Source organism: Camponotus floridanus, unplaced genomic scaffold, assembly GCF_003227725.1.
Source record: "Camponotus floridanus strain SB8 unplaced genomic scaffold, Cflo_v7.5 scaffold48, whole genome shotgun sequence".
In the NCBI taxonomy this organism is placed as follows: domain Eukaryota; kingdom Metazoa; phylum Arthropoda; class Insecta; order Hymenoptera; family Formicidae; genus Camponotus; species Camponotus floridanus.
Window position 1 is genome coordinate 1,359,747 of NW_020229636.1, and position 25,264 is coordinate 1,385,010.

A 25,264-nucleotide genomic window follows, 5' to 3' on the forward strand; every position below is an offset into this window, starting at 1 on the left:
ACATAATTATGGTTTTGAACGAAACGACGTATACCACATATATGCGAGATACTTTATGATTAGCTTTGTTAAAGCTATCAACGTCAATAGCCTGCGTCGATTTAATTACCACTCTGTTCTAAACCGCTAACTGTATCTGACCCATTTATCGTAGTTGCAAGTTGCGATCGTTTCGAGCAATTCTTGCAATCTTGCTCGCGTTGAGAAAGTACTCGCAGCGCAGCATCAGCGTAACTCTCGTCACGCGTATAATCACGGTTTCTTGACCTTCGTTAAAAATGGAATGCTTAACCTTAACCCGCTAATTAGCGTGCTTTTAACCGCAACATCGTGCAAGGAAAGACGAACCAGAAATGCTTTCCGATCGGGCTCCGTGTCTAGTCACGAGTTGAACCTTGCACGATTGACTGTGACCCTCAGTTGCCTAAATTCGGTTTAATTAACGAGGCCACTCGCCCGAGGGGGATATTCCGCTTTCGACATGCATTTCCTACCCGCTTGCTTCCTTCCTTTCTCTCGTGCTTTTCACTTGTCCTTTCAAGAGGCAGCAAACATTTCTAATATTGTAAGAGAAAAATGTAAATAGTTAAATAAATATCGATAAATTCCCATTAATTCTTTTACTACAGAATTCTTTACTATAGAATTACTATAGAATCTTTTACTATAGAATTTTGTAATGTCAAGATATCGATGTTTTGATTCGCGTTAGTTTCAATGTGTTATATTAATTATAATATAGAATCTTTACTATTATTTTTATACATTACTTATGATATTTTATATAACATGCAAAAGCAGCTATAAAACACTACTATTAAGCAATGTGTTTCATTGTTTGTAATTAATGTTGTATTGTAACTATTAGAAAATCTGAAGCATAGAAAGACCATCTTATAGTATCGTAATTAATAAATGTTCCAGAAGAAACAAATAAATTCTCGCGAAATAGAAAAGATAATTTAAATTACATTTATAGAGTTGACCTTAAATATATTTTCGAATTCGTTTCGATATCGTTCTGCTTCCTGACCAAGCGAATTAAGTCGGACCGAAGAGAAAATCTCGATCGATCGATCGAGGACGCTCATTACCCGTGAACGAAGCATTGTCGTAAAATTGTATAATCAATTACGCGAACTTTAGAATGACACTTATAAAAGTATAACAAGGTCATTGAAAAGAACAGTTGATAGAGATGATTAAAAAAGAAAAAAATAAACTGTAATATTTATGCAGAATTTAATGAGCAATAATTTTTTTATTGACAATTTTCTTGTTAAATCACGTGAATGCATGAATAATCTGACGCATCTAATATAACATAAACGAATGCAGAAATCCAACTACATCATCTACACGATCTTATTTGTGGGTTGGTCACGACTTGATCACGCTCGATTCTATTTTACGATAGAATACGCGGAAGCAGTAATATCATCGACAGTTTAACATAATTGCAAAAGAAATTAATTATTGATATTTTATAATTACCATAAGAATTATTTCTTACGTTACAACGCAGTATTTTGCATATATTTGCATTTGTCGCAGCCTTAAAATGTTTTACATAAATTATTTCGATAATGAAAACATCAATTAAATTTCTGTTAACTCTAACTAAAAAGTAAAATATCGATATACTCTCTCTCTCTCTCTCTGTGTATATATTTATTAAAACTGTTACCAAAACATCAGTTAGATTCTAAAGATAAATATAAATATATAAGTGTAATATTAATTCTTAATTTGATGGAGAATTTTCTCGTTTTTTCATTGTTATATAAGTGACACTATAATGACATTTTAATCGGTAATCTTTATCAAGGATATATCTATATGACTATTTTATATGCTTATCAAAGAATATATCCTTGCTATGAAGACTCATTTTCCGATCGTCATGGATAGCAAATAAGGTTTTGTCCAATATTTCTATGCTGTCTTGATATTCCACGTGTCACATTAATTAATTCTCACAGTTATGCGCATAATAATAAATATTATCGTTGCATAATTAACACAAATGAGCAATTATCCGATAATTGAGGTTATTCGAAATATTTTGAGATGATAGATAAGCCCGTTGACGAGAAGTGTCCCTAAGGATCTCCAGTCCGAGAAGGTCCAGCTCGGAAAGCGAGTCTAACGAGCCTGTTTATCGAAGGTAACGACGCGACCTCATGAAAAGTGCATTCGTACCGCTAATTATCCACCTTCGGCGCGCACAGCACCGTCTTACGAATAATAAACTAGTAATTTACTAGGTGCGTCACGCGTATTGAACGTCCATGAGCTAATTTCGTTTTTAACGGAAATTTGAAAAGTGTTTACTTCCGGTGGTGCAAAGACGCGGTTTAAAAAGATTATTCGCGGTTTTCGCCCAATTTCTAAAAGTAAAGCGATATGGCGAGAACGATCATATCCTTGGTATGCACGTAGAATGTAAGGTCGTTTATGAAAGTTTGCTTGCCAAACCCCCAATGTCATAGTGGATGTATCGAAACAGCGAATAATTATGAAAAATTAGTTTAAAATAATTAATTTCTCAAATATTCAATTTTAGGACGAGCAAGATCAGATGATTCTTTACATTCAATGATTTATATACGCGAGTAGTTATCTTATATATACGATAAAAATATAATACAATCAAAGTCGTAATTATAATTTTATTCGAAAGATATAACATCTTATAAAACATCTTAGGGTATTATATTTATGAAATGTTAAACTTTTTTTCGCCACGTTATGATCACGAAGTAAAGTCTTATTTTATCGTAAAATCAGATAGTGCACGGCAAGTTTTCTTGAATTTCTTTTTTCCATTAGTTCTGGATAATAGGTGAACGTTCCTATAAATCACTTTACGACAATTCCGATATATCAAGCACTGCAATGAGTTTATTCAGTTTATGGTTGGTCGGGTTTCAATCGTCCAAGTGTCGTCTCGATGCCATTTATTCTCGAGATCCACTTACTCAGCCGTCTTATTAATAGAAATAATTGAGATCATATAAATGAGACTTTCAAATATAGTGATGTTCTTGGGTTAATTATGTTAAATTGAAAGCTCTTGAAATACTTTCTCTTTGAATACATTTTTTTATTATATTTTTAATTTTTTGTATATTATTAATCTATATATAATCACATTTATTTATTGTTATATGCTATATGTTATATGTTATACTTATCATATAACTGTTCGAGTAATATTATTAATTTAGATATTAGTTAGCACGTGTCAAAATCAGAAATAATTATAATTGCCCATGACATGGTAACGCTTGTAATTTTACGCATCAGACCAGACCATGGTCTTGGAGCAAGGTCGTTATTCTGCTCTCAAATCCAATCCAATTTCCACTTTGCTATTCGCACGGGACAATGGCGAGAAAAACATTTTCAGTTCCGGTGAATATGATTACATGAAGCTTTAAAAAACAATTCTATAGACAGAACGACACATAGACTATGCTAGTCACAGATCAATATCTTGACATTAAAATTAATGATCATAGTTATAAGCTGATTAAACAAATGTTAATCTGTTGATCGGATAGAAGGAAATATTATATATATTGATATGCAATATACACTTGTGCAATTATACTTAGAATTATTTTAATTAATATTGCAGATTTTATGCCTCTAGTGTTATATATAAATATATACATATATATGTTTGTACATCACATATATAATACATGATTTTTTTATAAATATTAAACAAAAGCAAAAATACTAGGAAATAATTGGTCTTGGAAGAAGTAACTTGTGGAGAACAAAAACTATACTATAAAATATTATTATTATTCTGGATATATATAGGAGAATTAATAATGGCTCAACATAGATCACAAATCCAGCATTTCCTCCATCTTGTTCGTTCTTATATAATCTTTCGAAACATATTCGATTGTTATAGAAAATTGCTATGACCGAAAGATCTGAAATTGAGTTGAATGATACATGCAACAAGAAACACGTAAACGAGGAACGGTGTCGTAACAATGTCTACGGTCTACACAGAGTAGGTCGTTAAAATTAACCCAATTCTCGGACAATGTTGTAAAGCCCACGCTCTTGTTTTCTGTTTATATGAAGCGTCCACAAATGAGTATTATTAGACAATTTTCGGTTAATAAATCGCAATAAATTTTTTCAAGAAAATACACCTAATAACTTGCACAATTTTCGGTTAATAAATCGCGATAAATTTTTTCAAGAAAATACACCTAATAACTTGCAACAACATCATATTCATACGTCTTTCTGATTGCAAAATGTTTACAGATCTAATTGGAATGATTTGCAACTATATAATAACAATCTGTATTTTTGCCATTTATTTCATCACATGTATACATAATTAACTTTCAAAGAAAGCATATAAAGTCGATTATTTGAAAATAACGAATTCATATTCCTTTTTCATGATATATTGGTTATCTCGATATATGTATATTATATTATATATATTATTATTATGTATACATTTTTATTTTACATCAATTGGTCTGAGAAAAGGTGTAATTTGAGAAGTAAAATGAAGAAAGAGTTAATAATGTGAATAATTTTATTTGATGCAAGATTGATTCTGTATTGCTTTTGAAGAACAAAATCATTGAAATAAATTCTTCTTGAGTTTGTAACAATATATTGTAAAGATATGGAGCAGATTGCGTATTTTATCAATTTCTTTAATTTTAAACGCACAGCGGTCTCTTTGTAGCGTGTTGCTTTCTTTGACGGAAGGCATAGTAGCGGAAATTTGCTCGCGGCATGTTGCTTTCACCGTTTCAATAAAATGTTAAACAAAATGTATAAAACAATTTTAAGATCTTTTCTCACGGCAATATTCATTTTTTTATCTCTAATAAATTTTATTTTGTTATATTATTTTATTTATTGTTAATAAATCCGATCATATAAAAATGCTGTTCCTAATAAATAAATGTTCCTTTTGTAAATAAAAATTATTTATGAGAAAAGTTTCTTATTTATAAAATATTATTTCCTATTAATAAAATAGCTGAAATATATGAATATATGAATATGTGTGTGTGTGTGTGCGTGTGTGTGTGCGTGTGTGCGTGTGCACGCGTGCGCGTAAAACGCATACATAGCGCATTAATATAATTTACATATTTGCTATGATTGCGACAGTTACATGCACACACACAAGCATACAAATTACAAATCATATAACAAATCAAATAAATCAAACAAAATTAGAATTTATTTGAAAAAATTAATTATTAATACCATTACATAATTAAACAAATATTATCGTTATTTCAATAAAAAATTTTAATAATTTAAAAAGTAACTTAATATTTATATTATTAATTATTCTTATTATATAATACGTACTTTTATTAGAACTAAAAAAATATTTCCTAAAAATACTATAACATAATTTTCTTTTATTGCGCAATGCAAAAGCAAAATTCAGATATTATTCAAATGCGAGTTAAAATGATTGAGATTTCGTTCTTTCATATGTCATATGCACGTATTTCGATTGAAATTATTCGATTGAGTAAATGGAAAGTATCAAGCGTGATTCGTTGAAATTTGCGTAACAATAAATTTCTTTAGATAATCAATGATTCGACTCAACGATTGCAGCATCAATACATTGGCATGTAGCATACATTGTATATAATTAATTCTGGATTTGATATTATTAATTCTGGATTTGATATGTGTGTGTGTGTGTGTGTGTGTGTGCGTGGTGTGCGCGCGCAACAATTAATTTTTTTTAATATAAATAAAATAAGAATCTCTCAGAACTTGTACGCCTTGTAGGAATTGAATTTATCAGAAGACGCAAGAAATTGCAAAATAAATAATTCTATGTTCAAAGATAAGGCAGAATTCTAGTCTGGGTTGTTGCAATATTGTTACCTTCTATATTTACTTCTCTAAAATAATCTACACCCAATAAAACAAATTTCCATCTAATAATTTTATAACATTTTACAAAATTTTTTCATTCTATATGGATTTAATAAAATAAATATTATATATAATTTATATAATAAAAATATTGTTTTTTACAGGCATATGTTCTTTGCTTGTTAATATCATTTCATGGTTATTCATTACCAGCATACGATAAAATAAAGACTGCTCTTTTCTTTCTCATTTCATACTAGTTTCTCAAGTTTACTTGTCGATGGCATTACTTTCAAATTCACTTTATACGTTTTAGTTCAATAAAACAGATTAATACAATTTAATCATTCAAGTTGATTATCTATTAAGCTAATTAGCAAATAACTCGCTGTAAAGTATTGGTTTTCTTTTAAATTAAGAAATTTTTCTTCATATATTTATACTCTTTTATAATAATATGTTCATATCATATAAATAATTTTATATAAATAATTTAAAAAAATTTAGTAACATATTCTAAAGTTTAATGCAAAAATAAGTTTTATTAAATTACATTTTATGAGAAACTTCAATAAATATTAAAATGTGGAATTATTGATATAAATATAATTAAAAATATAAATATATAAAGTGTAGAAAAATTGTTAACTAATAAACAATTATAGAATATATATATTTTTAAATGTATTTAATTATTTGCTGGATAAATGTACGTAAAATATATTTAAAGATGACAAAGTATTAAATAAAAATAATTTTTTACTGTGTCATTCATCACAAGGAAATGATTCCTCATTCATCTGAAATTATCGTACAACGCATAATTATTATAACGTAATGGTTTTTAATGACTCATTCAAATCACGACAGTTTTTATTATTCGGAATCGCAGCAACTTTGTCCTACTAATCATCACTATCATTTCCGATGTTTTGTATTGATGATACGCTCGAAAATCATTAAGGTCGACTTCTCTGAGGTATAAATTTTTGCAATCATATTTGTTAAATAAAGAATATTTCAAGATTTAAACAGTATAAGAAAAATATTATTTCTTATAATGATGATAAATATTTACACAGAATTTAATACATACTAAGAAATAGAATTTTTATATGACATTTTCTTTTTTATGAGAAATTATCGAGAAACATTTTTTAGAGAAATATGAAATTTATTTTTTTTATTACAAATACAATTATTTTAAAAATTTAAAATGTAAAATCGATACAATAAACTTGAATTTGAATTGATGTTTAAGAAAACATCATTTAGTGATAGCATATTTAGTGATGGCACATTTTTACTAATTTACATAATTGAACGGGAATAATTAATTTTCGATTTCACTTAAGATAATAACGTATTAAAATAATATAATTCGTGTACATATGGGTCTTGAAACTGCATTCATTGAATATTTTGCTATCTTTCAAAGAGATAAAATTAATTGCTTTGTTTAGAAAGGCATTTTATAATCTCACGATGCCATTTTAAAAGACTAAACATATTTTAAAGAAAGAAAGTGGCAACTTGGTCAATGTCATGCGAAAATGTTGCGTTTACACATACTCTTTGTACATATTTTAATATTAATTTCTATTATAATTAATAAGATTTATTATAATTAATAAGTTTTCTGTAATTAATAAGTTTCTAATCTCCTATAATTAATAAGTTTCTAAAGATTATATTGTTAATATTGCTGCAAATTTTATTTTTGTAAGGCAGGAAGATAATAATACAGTAACTTCAAAAAGAATTTTTATATATACTTTTAATGTATGTATATTTTAATCGGTTTTTCGAAGTAGTCGAGAAATATTACTTATTCTACGAAATATTAAACTTTATCTATTACGCTTGATGTCTAGAATTAATCTTCTCCGTCTCAAATTAACAGTAATTTGACCAACGGGCATATCACAAGAATACAAATATGAGGCATATACGTATATGAATATCGCGCCTTGATCACTATAAAATCGTCTATTACAATGTGTTTTATCTAATAGTTGTAATTATTTATTTTACCAAAAAGTTATCAAACTATATTTTTTAAATAGTTTATATTTATATTCTTTAATTATTTAATAAATTTTTTATAAAATTTTTATATGAATAGTCTTTATGATATCTCTCTTCCTTATCAAGATAACCTAGTGGGATTTTTAGTTTTAATTATAATTATCATTGATTTGAGAAAAAATTCAAACTTTCAGATATTATCCTATATGTCCTAGGATAAAACTGTCAAACTTTATTAAGCCTTTATAAAAAAGTTAATTAATGTTGATGTGATAAGGATTTTTTGTATGAAAACAAAAAATCTTCTGGACATTCTATCTACGACACGTTAAGAGAATACATATACTCTCTTGGAATATATAATGCAATAGAGATTGATAAGCTTATTATTAGGATGCAAAGATAAATATGTGTACTCAAGATTTATGCCAGAGACAGTATTGTGTATTACAAATGCATGCACATACGATTTGAATTAATGAATTCAATTTCACAATTGCAACGGTTAAAACGAACGTCAAATGAATTTATAATGAATTTCTGAAAGATTCTGCATTATAAAATTCATGAAGGAAGCACAATAAAAAACTACAAATTGTGCGCTATGCAAATTTTAACGATCCTTTGATGTTGCATAACTGTCGTGTGTATCTCTCGTTAAATAAAGTTTTTTTTATCCTTCTTTGTGGTCCCGCGTGTGTCGCATCAAGTCACACGACATACATATCGCAGTACGTGTATATGGAAAAAGGAAGGTTGACTCTTACTCAATCGATGTGATTCAGAGAGTACGCAGGGTCGTGAGTACCGGGCGACAAGCAACAATCTTCTCGTTAATGACTACGTAATAAAGCGATGAAATTATCTTAAGCGCACGACTTAAACAGTGGTACATGAAAAATTTTGTACAAATAAAATTACGACAAATTAGAAAAACACATCTAACATAAGAAAAGACAATCATTAATATTGTGTCATTAATATGTCATTAATATTATGTCAATATTGTTATGTCTTTTGCGAATGTTTGAGAGAGAGTATTTCTATTAATTATAAATAATATTTTTTTTCAATAATTATAATATTAAAGAAAGCATATTCTTTATTTATATTTGACGCTACATGCTTCGGCAATAAATCTTGTATTATAAATTATTTTTATCTTATTTGCGAAATTGCAACCTAACCGAAAAATTCAGAATCTATCATAACTAGTATTCACAAAGAAATATCATACTCATCTTCATTTATATTTTAAGTACGACGAGTTAGAAATAGCATGTATAAAACACATTTTATAGTTTTATTTACTCGATTGTACTTCGCAAGAGTGCTTTGTCGGCAGATAGTTCATGCAATACAAGACTAGCATACTTAATTTTAGCGTAGCTAAAAACGATTTATTTAATGTAAAATATAACCCATTTAATATAAAACAATAATTATATAATACGTTAGCTATATTACATTTCCGCTTTATTTATTTCTCGGTCATAGTCAGCGAAATTACCTTGAAGATCGACCGGCAATCAGGCCAGTTTCTTATTGTTATTCGCGATTGAGTTCATGAAATCAATTTTACCGCGGAAATTGTAATGTATTTCTCTGCATGACTTACTTGTTATAGCATTATTTTTTTCCGTTTTTTGTTGAAGGAAAATATTCAACGAAGCACTCAGATTTTCCTGCAAATCGATGAAGAATTTTGTCGGCTGCTTGAATAATCTTCCATCCGTGCTTTATCGCATTTTATTCAGAATAATTCTTAACAGAATTTGCGTAATACCGGTTACGCATCTCGACATTCTTTCCCACGTTCTCTCAACAGATAAATAATTATTCGCACGTATTACAATCACATTTTTTTTATCGCATGATAAATATACATGCACATAAAAAAATTTATAGTTTTATAGAGATGCATGCATTTTATTAACTCCAAGATTTTAAAGAGAGAAAAATCAGATTTTTCAAGAAGGAAATAAATATGTGTCGCAAAAAACGATGAATGAGTTTTTTCTTTTTTCTTCGTATTTTTTAATACTTATCTTTACATTGTAATATAATTAAATTATTGCTCATTAATTTTCATATAAATTTAATTTAGAAATAAAATGTTTAAGAATTATAAAATGTTTTTTAAAGAGAATGACATAAATAAATTATTTAAAATAATTTTTCATAATTTTTAATGATTCTGCAAGTTCTCACCGTCAGCATATATTTGTTATTATTAATATATCTGAATTTTCATTCAAATTTTAAAGATATAAGTTAAATATATAACAAAATTCAATGACGCTAAAAATAGAAATGATACAACAATTGAAAAACTAACTGACGTCAATGAAATAGAAAAGATGGTATTTATTAGGATCGATACCAAAGTCTTAAACACTTACCTGAGTTTGAGGAAAGGAAATTGGAGAATTGTCTATAACTGTATATATGAATAACAATGATCGAAAGTACCGGAAAACGCATTCAATGCATTTCCGTCAATTTCTTGTAGTCTGTGCCACTTAAATTAGCATTATAGTTCGACGAATTGCTCAAATATTGGTGTAACGTTATCTTTCTTCTTTTATCTGTCTATTATTTTACGCTTTTACAACAATGTCGATTAAGATTCGATCAAAAGTGACAAAAAAAACCTCGAGAAATACATAATTGTACGATATAAATATATAGTAAACGTTATATTCGTACTTGAACCTAGAATTGTGGTCAGTACGTGAGACCGATGCTCGCATTATCTGCCAATAAGATTAGCATTAGCGAAGTCTCAGCACGCACAGAACTAGCGTATGCTTTTAAGTGAGATACCTGCGCAAATTTAACAATAATATGAATGGCATTGAAGATGTAATTCCAGGGCGTATGCATTGACTTAATTTTACGGGGTAGAATTTACCTTTATATCCCAGATTCTGGTGTATAAAAAGGTATCATTATTATTCATACTTAAAAAATATTTAAAAAAGCTTAATATTAAAACAAAAGAATTAATAAAACTTGAAATTTCATTATATTTATTATATAATAAATATTCTATTTTATTTAAAACTTAAATTATTTTAAAATAAAATTGTAAGTAAAAAAATTATAAAACAAAATTAGTTAAGAAGGAATTCCAAATTATTTATTGATAAAAATGAACTAAAAATTATTATCTCTATATATTTTCAAAAAAAATTAAAACTATAATTATAATTAATACAATATAAATAATAATAAAGTGTAATAATAATCAATGTTGGAGAGTATTATACCTATATTTTCTCCATTTTAACGTGAAATAAAAGACACGTTTGATGCATAAAACTCAAAATCTAAGAACAAATTATATGAATCACATTTTCTATATTATATAATATTCACAATAAACATGTAAACGTATTACGTAAACGGATACATATGAGCTAGTTATATAGCGGCGCTATATGGAATATGCAGATACATAAGAACTTCGCCATAACGATTCAAGGTCTGGTAAAGTGGCCTAGACTATTTGCAGTTATATACATTCCAGATCATCGTGAGACTATCCTTTCTCAGTTTATTGGGTGTGGTTGTTTATGCTTTTTATTATTACAAGCCGTTGTCATGTTAATCACAATTCTTAGATAACATGTAGTCGCTATCAGACTGTTAAAGAGAGCGCCAATTATGAAAGCGAAGTGGAACATGTAGTTCAAGATCAGCCACAGCGCGAACGCACGAGAAACATTTGTATAATACATATGTGAACCGATTTATATCTGCGTTTATACGCTACATTACGCATATATGTTTGATGAATCGGTCCGCATATATTATAAATAATTTACAGATAATTTTTGATGCACAACATCCGGAATGACGATATTTTCTGGCGTTGAGATAAATTCCTTGTCGATGAACACGATAGATGCGATTAAAATATCCAATTGTTGCAACAAATGCATGAATCCAATCTAGCAATTCACCGATCTCTTTCCATATTGTAGGTTTTATCTCGAGTTTTAACAATGGTGCCATAGTTCTCAGGAGGTCGATTGGAATCAGGAAACGGCACGTATATCGTCGTAATCTTGATGAGATTAAGCATAATTACGCGGATAGACTCGTAAGCTATGAGTCATCTCATAATGCTAGAAATTGCAAGAGTCAGTTTTAGTTTAAGTCAATGCTTCGCGGAACCTGATCATCGATGTTTCATATAAACACGCCTTTTCGATTCATCTATGAATGATGCACAGGAAGTATTACACTAGCAATTTCTGCAATCTTATTTATATTTTGCTTGTCATTATTGATTCATAATTAATTCATTATTAATTATTGATTTCGAGCGCTTAGTTTAATATTAAAATGACATAATCTAATGAATTTCAGGATTTTATAATTAAAAATCGCTGTATTATATATGCAGGATATTAATACACATACAATTACTTTTAATAATATTTTAAACAGATTAAATTATTATTTGGCTTATCAAATTTGATAAATTTAATAAAGATTTCTAATTTTTATCATTTTAATACAAGATTAAAAATTCATTATTTCCGTTATTTAAAGTGCGTTATTTATAATGCATTGATAATCTTTTTATTTATCGGTGCAATTTAAATTTTTTTAATGCAAGTCTTCAAGAATAAATTGCTGCAAAATTTCCACTCAATCATTATAAATACATCTATCAAGAAAAAAAATTCTCGATATCTATTTCATATTTAAATTTTATCAAGTCATTGTCAAGAAAACAAATTCATTATTCTTATTCTGAATAAGTTCTGACCGCTGTCTGATACAATTTTCTATTAAAGACTACGTGAAAACCAATCTTAAATACGTTTTGCAAAATTGCGTCGGGCGGACATGCACTCCGATAAACAATGAGTCTCATTGAGAAGCGTCGACGACTCATTCTTGTCAACGTGAGAGTCTTAGGTTGTCGCAATCGGCAGCCAGGTTGGCCTCTCGACCCCTATCATTCCATTCTTTCTCTCTCTCTTGCTGTTAGCTGCGCTTCTTTTTTATTTCCTTTTTTTTGGTAGATACACACATTTTGGGAGAAATAAAATCGTGCTAATTTTTACTCTCGTGAAATATGCCGAAAAAAATTTTAGAAATCTAAGACAAATTCGTTATTCCATTTTTAAACACTTTTTTTAGTTTTACAATTAATCTGTATCTTCTCCTGTATCTGCAGGTGTGTCTGCCTTATTGCTTATCCAAACGCTTCGCTTCTTTCTTCCTTCTTGTTCTTTTCGCACGTCCGATGTCATAGAACTCTTCGTCTTCCTCTTCGTCCTCGGTTACTTCCACTTACTCCCACGACTATCCGTTTGAGCAGCAGCGACACCGACAAACTAACGACATGAATAAGGTATATGCGAATTCCCCACTTCTTTCGCTACAGTTGACCTCCCCGTGGACGCGTTCGAACAGCTTCGTAGGGATAAATGTACACTTGACGTCGGCCACGAGGCTTTTAGTGTCGGCAGAACGAAATCATCACTCGTGTTAGTCGTGCTCGATCGGTGGAACAAAATTTTACGACGACGACGACGGCGACGTCGTTGCGTGCAATCGATCGGCAGTTGTAAATGATCATTATCGAGAATCAAAATCAATTCTATTTTCAAAACACATGGAGTTTACTTTTAGTGAGACGGGGAAGCTGTTAAACTGCGTTAGCGTAAGCTTCGTAAGTCTTCATCAATGTGCCTATTTTCCTAGCGATACAGATTTTAACGCTAAAAGAGGTTCAGCAATTGCTATCCATCTTATTCTAATGACAGATTTATAAAATAAATAACTTTAAATTTATTTTGAAAATTGCACAATTATAATTAATAATAAATCATCAAGAAGACTCTGATAAAAAATTAGAAATGTAAATGATACAAAGATGCTGCATCAAAATAATAAGTGTGCTCCTTCTAATGTTGAAAGAAATATAGTGGATGTCTAATCTAATTTACGAAATGAACGTGTGATTAAGTAAATTAACACACTTAATAGCAAGAAGATAAACGAATCTAATGTTAAAAACTGTGTCAACTTTTCACATAGTAAAATTGAGAATGTATTATAAGAATAATCAGATACTAATTATATCATATAATAATTATGGTATAAACATGCAATTTAATCTATAATTATTTATACAGTACGTATCAAACAAATTTCTATTTTGCACATAGCATCTATTTATAATTAATATTTAATTGATGCAGATACATACATATTTTCTTATTTTCCCGAAATTTATAAAAAAAGAAAGATTTTAAAATTTATAATTAATTAAAAGTGAGATAATGATTGTTAATATTATTTAAGAAATTTTAAATAAGCTTTGATTTTAGTAGTAGTTAATTAAGAATAATTAATTTACGTTGGTTATTTTATATTTGAATTAATTTTATATTTGACATAGTGTGATATATTCTCTTGTATCAAGAGGATCACTATATTTGCAAAATTAAATCAATTTTGCATAAAATATTTATAAAATAGATACAATATTGTTCACACAAATGCTTCGATTCTTAAATTATCTATTAGATTCTAATGCACGAGTATATTGAAATCTATAAATACACAGTATTAAAAACTTATTTTAATTTTTATATAAATATATTCTGGAATTATTTATATTATATATGAACTTTAAACTTTTATGAACGTTAATAATAATCAAAATATTATATATATCATTCATTTATTATACAAATAATTAAATATTTGTATATAATTAATATTAAAATGTGTATTTTAGCTGAGAAACAATGAGAATTTTTTTTGTCAAAAGAACACAAAATCTTAAATATTATATAATTAATTGCAAGTTAAAAAATAAGAATATGAAATATATATTCTTCAATGAGAAAATGGAATCAAGGTCATTGCATCTCGATCAATCGCAAATGACCTACTACTGTGGCTAAGCAGGTACCTTTCATACTGGAAGGAAGTACGTAACGCGAAGACGTAACACGTGACCGTGAGACCAACAAATGAATTGCGCGTAAATGCTTTCCTCATAATGTCATGGCGGATGAAAACAATGAGGTTCCTATATTAATTTGTAAGACATGTTCCATAATAATTTTCGTGGTAGTTTTTGACACGCTAATCCATGACGCAAGGTTCATCATTTTGCAAATCGTTTATAATTATAATTATTATATTGCAACAGAAAGCTGAATTCAATACTAAGTCATTATATTGCAATTCTTATAATGATTTTGACGATTTGAATTTTTGACACAATTGATAAAATGACTTTCGAAACAATTGATAAGATTTTTATTTGATTCTTCTGATACTAATAATATACATTCGACTGTCTTAAAATTATTCAAACTTTATTTATACATTATAATTATCACTCAAAAAAATGTTTTGCAAATGTAGGTAGATTTCTAGATGTCACAACCAAAATTTATCGCTATTTTTTGTATCTGATAGAATATCGTTTGTCACAGATAGAATTTATAGCAGCAACATTCTAGCAATGTCTGCTAGAAAATTTAAATCCTATTGCTAGATATTAATCATCGCATTGGATAAATATGAGTTTCAATACTGCAAATAGAACAATTTTTGTAAAAAATATAGCTGCTGATTATAACTGCAGCATCGAGATAATATGTCAATATATTATAGATATCACAGCTAATTTATTTTTATAGCTAAATTAATAACAAAGCGTTTTAGCGTATATGCATATATATATATATATATATATATATATATATATATATGCAACGCTAAGCGAATACAATTCAATAAAAAAAGGAGGCGTTGACCGAAACTGTCTCTCTTTTAAATTGCATAGATACGCTAAAAAAGCTATGTAATTAATTAGATAAAAAATTATAATATTGAGTAGTACCATCTCATTAAAAAGAAAGTTTATTCATAATGTGACTAGTTACAAAAACTTTACAATAACTACGCCGATCCCTATTGCTCGAGATTCCAGGTCCAGGTAATATGTCTTCAATCGTCATTACAATAATTATTCACAGTCATTATTATCTGCCATAATTATAATACGAAAATTTTTCAGAATAATACTTCACAATAAACACAATTTCATCACAATTTTACAGAATTGCGTCGTCAACACGTAACGCTGTTACTGCGTATAGCGTTTAATCTACTGAATCGACGAACTTGCGCATGATCGTTGAATGCGTGATGCGCGATTAAAAATGATAGATTAGATGCGTTGTACAAATTATATTAAGTATCAGGATTATATATTCATTTGTCTCTCGCTGCTAGTCTTTTCTGTGTACCACAGCCAAACTTTACAACAAGTATGATTGATCTTAACATGGATAGGCGCCACAGAAAAACTTTCTTTCTAAATTTCACAAACAGTTCAGATATAAATTCTGTCTCTGTCATTTAGATTGATTACGTGCAAAATATATACGATATTACAATATTTGCTAATCGTTTATCTGCCTCAGTTAATTTTTCGCACCTAAAAAATTTTTGCTATAGTTGCAAAATCATTTTTTTGAGTGATAGAAATACCATAATTGTAAAGAATAAAACATAAAAATGAAAACTCATGACATCATTATGAAACTTCTCACATAAAAGTTTAAGAAAACTTATTATGGAGAATTCTTTTTCTATATATATTAACAACATATATATTCTATATATATTAACAAGCACTGGAATGAAAATTAAATACAAAATTTATTACACTTATATGACTAACTTAATAATTTCGAGTAAACAAGCAAAAGACGATGGACATAAGTGAAATTCACGTAATTATACTCTATTTGCAACCTTAGAAATATCAATTTTATCGATTCTAGAAATAAGATAGTTGGCCCAATGATATTAACGACTTAAGGGTAGTTGACCCTAGCGATAGCTTAAGAACTTCAAGTGACTTTACGTTTATGAGTCAATGTTAATATCGATCATTTTTTAAATATGTTATTTGCATTGGTAATCTTTATTTAAATCTTGATTGTAAGAATATTAGAGAGAAAGATTGTATGCTAGACTTAATAATACTATAAATAATAATATAATCAATAATGATATACATAGAAATAAAATTTAATAATTTTTGAAATTTGGCTCAAATAATTAAAAATTAAATCGAGATTGACACATAAGACACAGAAATAAAATAATAAGTAAAATATTTATTAATGTAAAATTAGATATAAAGTTTGTAAAAAATTCAATTAAAATAAATGTAATTTTTTAAAAAAATATTTTATATACAATTCAACAGTAGAACAGTGTGTGTGTGTGTGTGTGTGTGTGTGTGTGTAAGATTATTTAATTTAATCTAATTACTCCTTTATTAATTTAAAATTAATTGGATCACAATTTGCTATTTATATAACTTTGTTGGCTTTTGTTTAGAATTTATAATTAATACAAAAATATATATAATCTGATATAGATAAGATGGACAGCGTTCGTACTTTGTTTGCTGCCGGCAATTTTCGGTCAATTGGACTTGCCACCATACAGGGACGACAATATTGGCCGTCAACTTCCTTCCAATGAAGTAGATTACCGAAATATCTTAGCTAGATTAGATTTCCTCGGTGCAGAGAGATGCAGTGCCAACGTAATAGCTCAGTGGGCGTACGAAACCAATGCCAATGAATATACACAGCTGCAAGCGGTAAGACTAATTCTAAGACAGTTAAATCTATTTTAAGAAGTATTACTTTTTTATTGATTATGTCTTCTTTATTATTTCTTATCATTTATTTACTATTCCTTAAGTAAGGAATTTATTTTTTAAGTAATATAAATAATATTACTTTCTTTAAATGACTAATCACTTTATCATACCGCGTAGTTTCTGATACTTAACTCTTTCATTAATCAGGCTAACAAATTTCGAAACTCTCTTTTCGGCGGTGGAACCCGCATGTATCTATAGCCTGTATTTGTAATTTAGGCTATCTTACAATGTAATATAAATCCGTCGGTGATTCAACAAAATTATTAAGAAAAATTATATTTTATATTAACCAAATAAATAAAATTTAAAAATAATATTTTAATAAATCTCCAAGAAAATATATTTTTCTTGTTTTAAAAGAGCAATGACCCATATTTACAATTAGAAGTTAAAGTTTAGAAAACAAATGTGCCTTTTAAGTATGAAAATAAAAAAATCTTGTATTCTAATATTCATTGTTGAAATAAAAGATACATTAGATTGAAATTATTATCGTAAAATATGCAATTACATAGGTAAAAGTTTAGAAAGGTGTTAAACTTTCAACACCAAAACGAAATACAATGATAATCATGGAAAATGAGTCACGTACAATCGTATAAGTTTCCCATCCATCCTATGAAACATCTCCAATGAGACCTCGACCTCCTCCTGTGTGATTCTTCGTGATGCTTGCATACATCGACTTGTCCATCGGTTGACGAAGCACTGATGCTATTTTGTAGGCACATCGCGATCACAATTTTCCCTGACACAAGACCGTTTGTATTGTCCGCAAAAGGCCGAACGCCTCCGCGGGAAATCTTCTCAGGCGATTTTGCAATTACCCGTCTCGTATCGCTGGGGAACGGGAATTTTGTACTTTTCAATGCGAAACTCCACCAAGCTTGCGTCGCGTGACATTAACATAATCAAGATGTTGTTTTCCTTTTCCGTGACTGAAAATTTCCATGCACGAATCATCGTCTTGCTCATTATCGCATGGGAAGTATCAATCACTGAAGTTATCTTTTAACTGATTAAATTTTGCGCAATTATATAAACCGCGTTAAGTATTTATTTTTTATAAGTTTATACATATACATATATATATATATATATATATATATATACATATAATACATTGTATACACATACACACACGCACACACATGTGCATATAAACATGAATTATTTTAATGGCAATAAGAATATTTTATCGCGCATGTTGCATAATATTTTTTGCGTAAGTTTTTCTTATAAATGCATGTTAACGTACTATTTAAAAATATTGTATAATTGGATTTTGCATTTACATATATGTAGCCATTATCTTTCGATTTCTTATAATAAATGTACATAAGTACATATTTAACTCTTAAGATAATCATTAATAATCAAAATCTTGATATATATATATAATATTTGCACTATAATTGCGTTTAAATATAGAAAGACTCAAATGCAATTTCACTTTCTTAGTCACATTTTTCTGAAAACAGGTTACTGTTACGAAAAGGCACAAATAGATATATTTTATCTATGCCGGTCTTATCTCTAACGGTAAAACCGTTGTTCACTTGCACTTCACAAAGTTTTGCGCTTTATTGCAATCGCGTTTCTTTATTAGTTATTGACAGATTTGCTTATGTCATGTAATTATTGCAACAATTATACAATGACTACTTTTTCTAAATTGTCTGTTACTTTATAACTATATGAGAAATTATGTGAGAAAATTATATGAGAAATTTAGTAACAATACATAATTTTTATTTTTATCATTTAAAAATAATTAATATAATTTATTTACATATGTTTCTTTTTATATAAACATTATATTGAAAAATTTTTATTCTTACATAAGAATTACTTCTAATGCATATTAATTTTATATTACATTTTCAGCTGGATGCACAAAGGTTATATGCGGATTTCCAATATCAAGCTTGGCTTTTGATTTCCAGAATTGACATAAATTCTATTCAGGATCCTATAATTAGACGACGGCTTCGTTATTTATTCGTCGTCGGTCCTTCGGCACTACCACCTGATCAATTAGACAGGGTAAATGTTAATTGTATTCAAATAGCTGAAATATTGCTTACTTAATAATAAACACACACCTTATGTATTGCAAACATTTTTGTATTGTAAACAATTATTTGTTTACAGTACAATCGCTTAACCAATGATATGCTTGCGGTTTATAATGGAGCCACCATATGTGCTTACAACGATCCCTTCCGATGTGGATTACGTTTATATCCAGGTAATATATCACAGATTACGCTAAATAACAATCGATTCCATATGATACCACCGTGTTCATACACAGTTCGTTGCGGCGAAACTTCGCAGGAGAGTTTACGTAAGTCCAAAATGCGCATGAAAGTGTGAAGAAGTAGAATACGTCACGCACACTCGCGTTCGCCGAGGGAGTCCCTCCTTTTCCGTTAATTTATGAAGACTTCTATGCCGCTATATGCGCTCCTAATTGTCTATTATTTTTACAATGTAAATTCGTAGGCACGCTCATTTAGACACGAAATAAATAATCATTCCGAGATCATAGTAGAGCGTGCACGTGTAGAAAGCGAATAATTAATTAATTAAGCAAATACGCCACGCAATTAAATACTGTTTATTATAGGAATTCAATTAAATTCGCATCTGCCGCGAAGTGATGATTAGCTACATTGAAAAAGGTATCTAGGTTTTGAGTGAAAAAGGATAAGTTTACGCGACTCGATCCAGAAATTTACGATTCGGTACATGATTTTCTGACAAATGAATGTTACGTCTCGGTTGCTTATGTCTAGTAATATTCTTGCTAAAATACACCAATTTAAATCTGTTATGTATCTCAAGACAAGAGAAAGAATGGTCAGTTTTTCCGCAGACACTAAAACATGAACATCGGTCGAAAGATACTCGACAATCTCAGAAAATCTCGAACAAGATAGCAATGTAAAAAAATATAAACTAATATATAACTTTAACATTGACTATATTTTTCGTCTTTTATTACAGATATATCGCAAATTATGGCAAAAAGTCGAGACTGGGATGAATTGCAATACGTCTGGACTGAATGGAGAAGACGAAGTGGTACACCGATTAAAGATCTATATCAACAACTGATTACGCTGAACAATGATGCTGCAAGATTGAACAGTAGGTTTAATGTTAATTCGAAGTTAATGTAAAAATACGATAAATTTTTAAATTAAATAAAAATGGCGGTATTAAAACTGTTCAAGAAATGATTCAAATATCATATATTTTAATTAAATTACGCATTAAATAATAATGGCATCGATTATATATCACGAATATTATAAGTGCTTATATTATTATTTTTATAGATTTTACGGATGCTTCTGAATACTGGATGTTCCCTTATGAATCTCTCAATTTTCAACAAGATATTGACCAGGTTTGGGAAATGATACGTCCACTTTACGAAGAATTGCATGCTTATATTCGCAGAAAGTTAAGGGAACTTTACGGTCCTGAAAAAATCGGCGGACATGCGCCTCTTCCATCCCATATCCTTGGTAAAAATAATGTTATGCATTACTACATGTATAATATCATATATATATATATATATATATATATATATATATAAAATTCAAGTATAATTATTTCTATAAATAATGCACCAAATAACAATAAATATACCAATAATTTTTCAATATTATAAACTATCTAAATATAATAAACTTTTTATATGTAAATATTATTTATTGTTATGTAATTATATCATTATTTTCATTACAGGTAATATATGGGCACAATCTTGGAGCAATCTCTTAGATGTTACCTTACCGTATCCTGGAAAGACATATCCTGATGTCACACCAGAAATGCAAGCTCAAGTAAGATCTTTCTACACTTTTCTAATTAATTTTTGTAATTAATATTTTATATCATACATGTGTTATTATACACTACGTATGTACAATCAACATTGATAATTATTAAATGTATAATTAATTTTGATAATTGAATATTATAGGGCTATACACCAATTGACATGATTCGAGTGGCCGAGGAATTTTATCTGTCCTTGAACTTGAGTGCTATGCCACCGGAATTTTGGGCCGGAAGTATAATCGCCGACCCGGGCGACCGTCCACTAATCTGTCAAGCCTCTGCGTGGGACTTTTGCAATCGTTTAGATTACAGGTAAATTCACTTATCAATACGTACATGTATAATATATAGACAACGTTATGTAATATATTATTTAATAACAATATCAAAAAGATTTTTGAAAGCATCTTAAAAATTTTATAAACAAATACTAAACTTATATTTTAATATTTATAAAATGCAAGGAAATAAAAATTTTTAATATCTTTTTGTATATATTTAGGATTACATAATTTAATATATTTGTATATATATTTAGGATTAAGATGTGTACAAAAGTGACAATGAAGGATCTGATAACTCTACATCATGAGATGGCACACATTCAGTATTTCTTACGGTATAGCGGTCTACCTCGCGAATTTCGTGATGGCGCTAATCCAGGTATAAAAATACATTTAGAATTTTTTAAATACTTATTATTATAATAAATTTTAATTATTATTATTATAAAATTAAAAAGTTACAAAAAAAATTAAATAATTAAGAAGAATGGATAAAATAAAGAATAAAACAAATTACATAACAGAAAACAAATCCTTTTGCAACGGAATAATCATCAAAATAAATGCAAAAATAAAATCATACATTATTTTTCACAATAAATAAATAGACGTTAAATAAATGCTCTAGCGTTACGTCATAAAACTATTAATGCGGTTTTATAAAACGCGCACAATACACCTACGTCTATTGTTAACGTCGCTGATGTTTATCACAATACACGAATGCGAATGAAAAATTACATCAGGAAGAAAAAATCCGAGCGACTAGAATAATAAGATGGAAATAGCTGGAGCGATGATGGCATACAACATCGGACAGACGACACGCATTACGTAAATACATCGTTCGTTTCTGGCCCGACTTCCGGAAGGCACGGCCGACTTGTGTACTTTTACAACTAATAGCGCGAAAGCGAGAGCGAGAGCGATACGCTCGAGGTGTATGCTGCGCATTACACTACTCGCGAATAGGCGAGTAGATGTTACTCGCGTACATTGGCGTCGGATGTTAAAATATTTTTATTACAGTGCAATCGCGCTTTCACCGTCGCAATGGCCGGCCGGTCGGCCAGACCCGGTCATTCGCCTTATACCGGAACACAGATTGTTTTCGAACGAGAACAACCTCATAGAGGTGGCCTTGCCGATCGATTTCGCATAAAATTTGCAAGCAATGCCTCGATCTCTCTCGCAAAGACGCTTATTATCGCTTCCACCGGAATCCGCGTTATTATGATTTAGAATTATTTTAAAATTATGATGTACGTTCAAACGAATTTTATTTATCTGCACGTAAACAATTTTTATCCAGGATGTAAATTTCATCTTATCTCAATATATACCATTATTATTTTTATACAATTATTTTTGTATATTATATATATTGCATTATCTCTCTATTCATCTATATTTCCCACTTACTTAGTGGCCAATTAATATTAACTTCGAGTTATGAAATTATTTTAATTGCACTTTCGAGTGCTAAGTACAATTTGCATAAGGAAATGTGATCCAAAGAGAAATAATCAACGTCATCTACCACGCTCGAATTATTGGTTCAAACTACTAATTACATCCTGGTTAACGTTAAATCATCGTGCGCAAAAAAGCCACCGATCTAGCTATCTGTGTAGACCGGAGAACCTCGAGAAACTTTGCAATAATCATAGACGGAACTCAGCGACAAGCCATCTGTTTCATCTGATGTCGACTTTCACCGTGACGTTCGATTATCAAACATCCGAACTCTTGTAAAGCGTTTACAAATTCTCTTAAAAGAATAACACTCCAACACTTCAAGATATTAAATCATAAAGAAAAGTCCCAAATAATTGTAATTCGTACATTAAGAAATTATTTTTTATTATTTTTATTATTTTTCTCACAATTGAAAGATTGCGATAAAATTCATTATGAAATAAGCTCATAATTGATTATTATAAATTCACACTAAAATAATTATATTGTTTTATAATAATCTCTTGAAGGAAGCAAATTATGATCTTTGCCAATTTTTTTATTTAATTTATCTTATTATATCATAAGTAATTATATTAATTATATTTATCAGGATTTCACGAAGCAATCGGCGAGACTGTCGCTTTGAGTGTCGCGACGCCGCGTCATCTGCAAACTCTGGGTCTAGCGAACAAATTCATCGATGAACGATCCGCGGATATCAACTACCTCTTTTCGTTGGCAATGGAAAAACTCGTGATGCTACCTTTCAGCATCACGATGGACAGATGGCGATGGGACGTTGCTCGCGGTTACGTGAACAGGGAAGAATACAATTGTCACTGGCATAGACTGATGGAACAATACGCGGGGACAAAACCGCCGGTACTGAGATCCGAGGACGATTTTGATCCAGGTGCGAAGTATCACATTCCGGCCGACATCCCGTACATAAGGTAAGTGTCGCTGTTTCTATTTTATTTCTCATGCATGTTTTTGCTTTATTTAATATGAGTTTTCTCATAATAATCGATTGTTTTGCATAGAAAATTACATAGAAACGTTTTGCGTAAAAATTATTACGTGTTGACGTATTAATTTTTTATTTTTCTTAACGATCTCAGTAATTATGAGTAATTATTTTAATTAAGATTAGATATGTGGGAAAAATTTTATAATAATAACAGGAAAAACAGTATTTTCATAATCATACTATTTGATATCCTGGATATAACTTACTATGTACATTCTATAGGATATATTATTATTTCAATAAGTTTATCTCTTGATGAGATAAAGATAAAATAATATCTGCTAATGCACGTAAAGTACTTTCGTACGTAAAGTTTTCAACACGCCCATATCTCGTTTGCGAACAATTTTCCGCACCTGAGTGTCTTATGCACGAGATCAACGATTTCACTTTCGATTCGCGATCTCGTGCGTCTCCTCTTATGATTTACACATTGGCAGATGAGGAGAAAGAGAGATGGGAAATCCTTTCTCCGATTATCGTTACGCGTTGCTAGAATGATGCGCGTTTGAATTAGATTTAATGCCTGAGAACCACATGCCAAATGATAGATCGCGAGACAGAACAAGTCGCTGATATTATCGAATCGGAAGTATTACGTATACGCACTTTTCTTCGTTAGTCATGCTAGATAAAGGAAAGTTCCAATTTCATCGACCGTACGAGATTAATTACGCATAGGATCTTTCGCGGCATTAATTATCGAGTGAATTTTCCGGGTATAACTCCGGCCGAAATCGCGAGAAGCGAAGAAACTTTCGCCAGCTCTACTTTTTCTTATTCTCTGCCGGAACAAGAAATCTAATAATACTACCGTCATAAACAGATATCGTTTGCGTGGAGCGCGATCGAAGATAAACGATTCGTCACGAAATTCAAGGATATTGATGCCGATAGGAAAAATGCACACGGAAAATTCTACCTCGTAACGTATAATGATCTTTTTCGGTCGGCTTT

At 29.5% G+C, this 25,264-nt stretch overlaps 1 protein-coding gene across 1 annotated transcript in view; it reads left to right on the forward strand.

Moving 5' to 3' along the window:
• Positions 1–13,382: 13,382 nt before the first annotated feature.
• LOC105258735 (angiotensin-converting enzyme) overlaps positions 13,383–25,264 on the forward strand; it is a 49,541-nt gene continuing 37,659 nt past the window's right edge. Inside the window, exons 1-10 of the mRNA XM_011270205.3 lie at positions 13,383–13,630; positions 17,378–17,605; positions 19,559–19,717; positions 19,826–19,922; positions 20,684–20,827; positions 21,019–21,210; positions 21,437–21,534; positions 21,675–21,844; positions 22,071–22,195; positions 23,888–24,230. Coding sequence (XP_011268507.1) covers positions 13,574–13,630; positions 17,378–17,605; positions 19,559–19,717; positions 19,826–19,922; positions 20,684–20,827; positions 21,019–21,210; positions 21,437–21,534; positions 21,675–21,844; positions 22,071–22,195; positions 23,888–24,230 — 1,613 coding nt within the window. The 5' untranslated portion in view covers positions 13,383–13,573. The remainder of the gene's footprint in view (positions 13,631–17,377; positions 17,606–19,558; positions 19,718–19,825; positions 19,923–20,683; positions 20,828–21,018; positions 21,211–21,436; positions 21,535–21,674; positions 21,845–22,070; positions 22,196–23,887; positions 24,231–25,264) is intronic.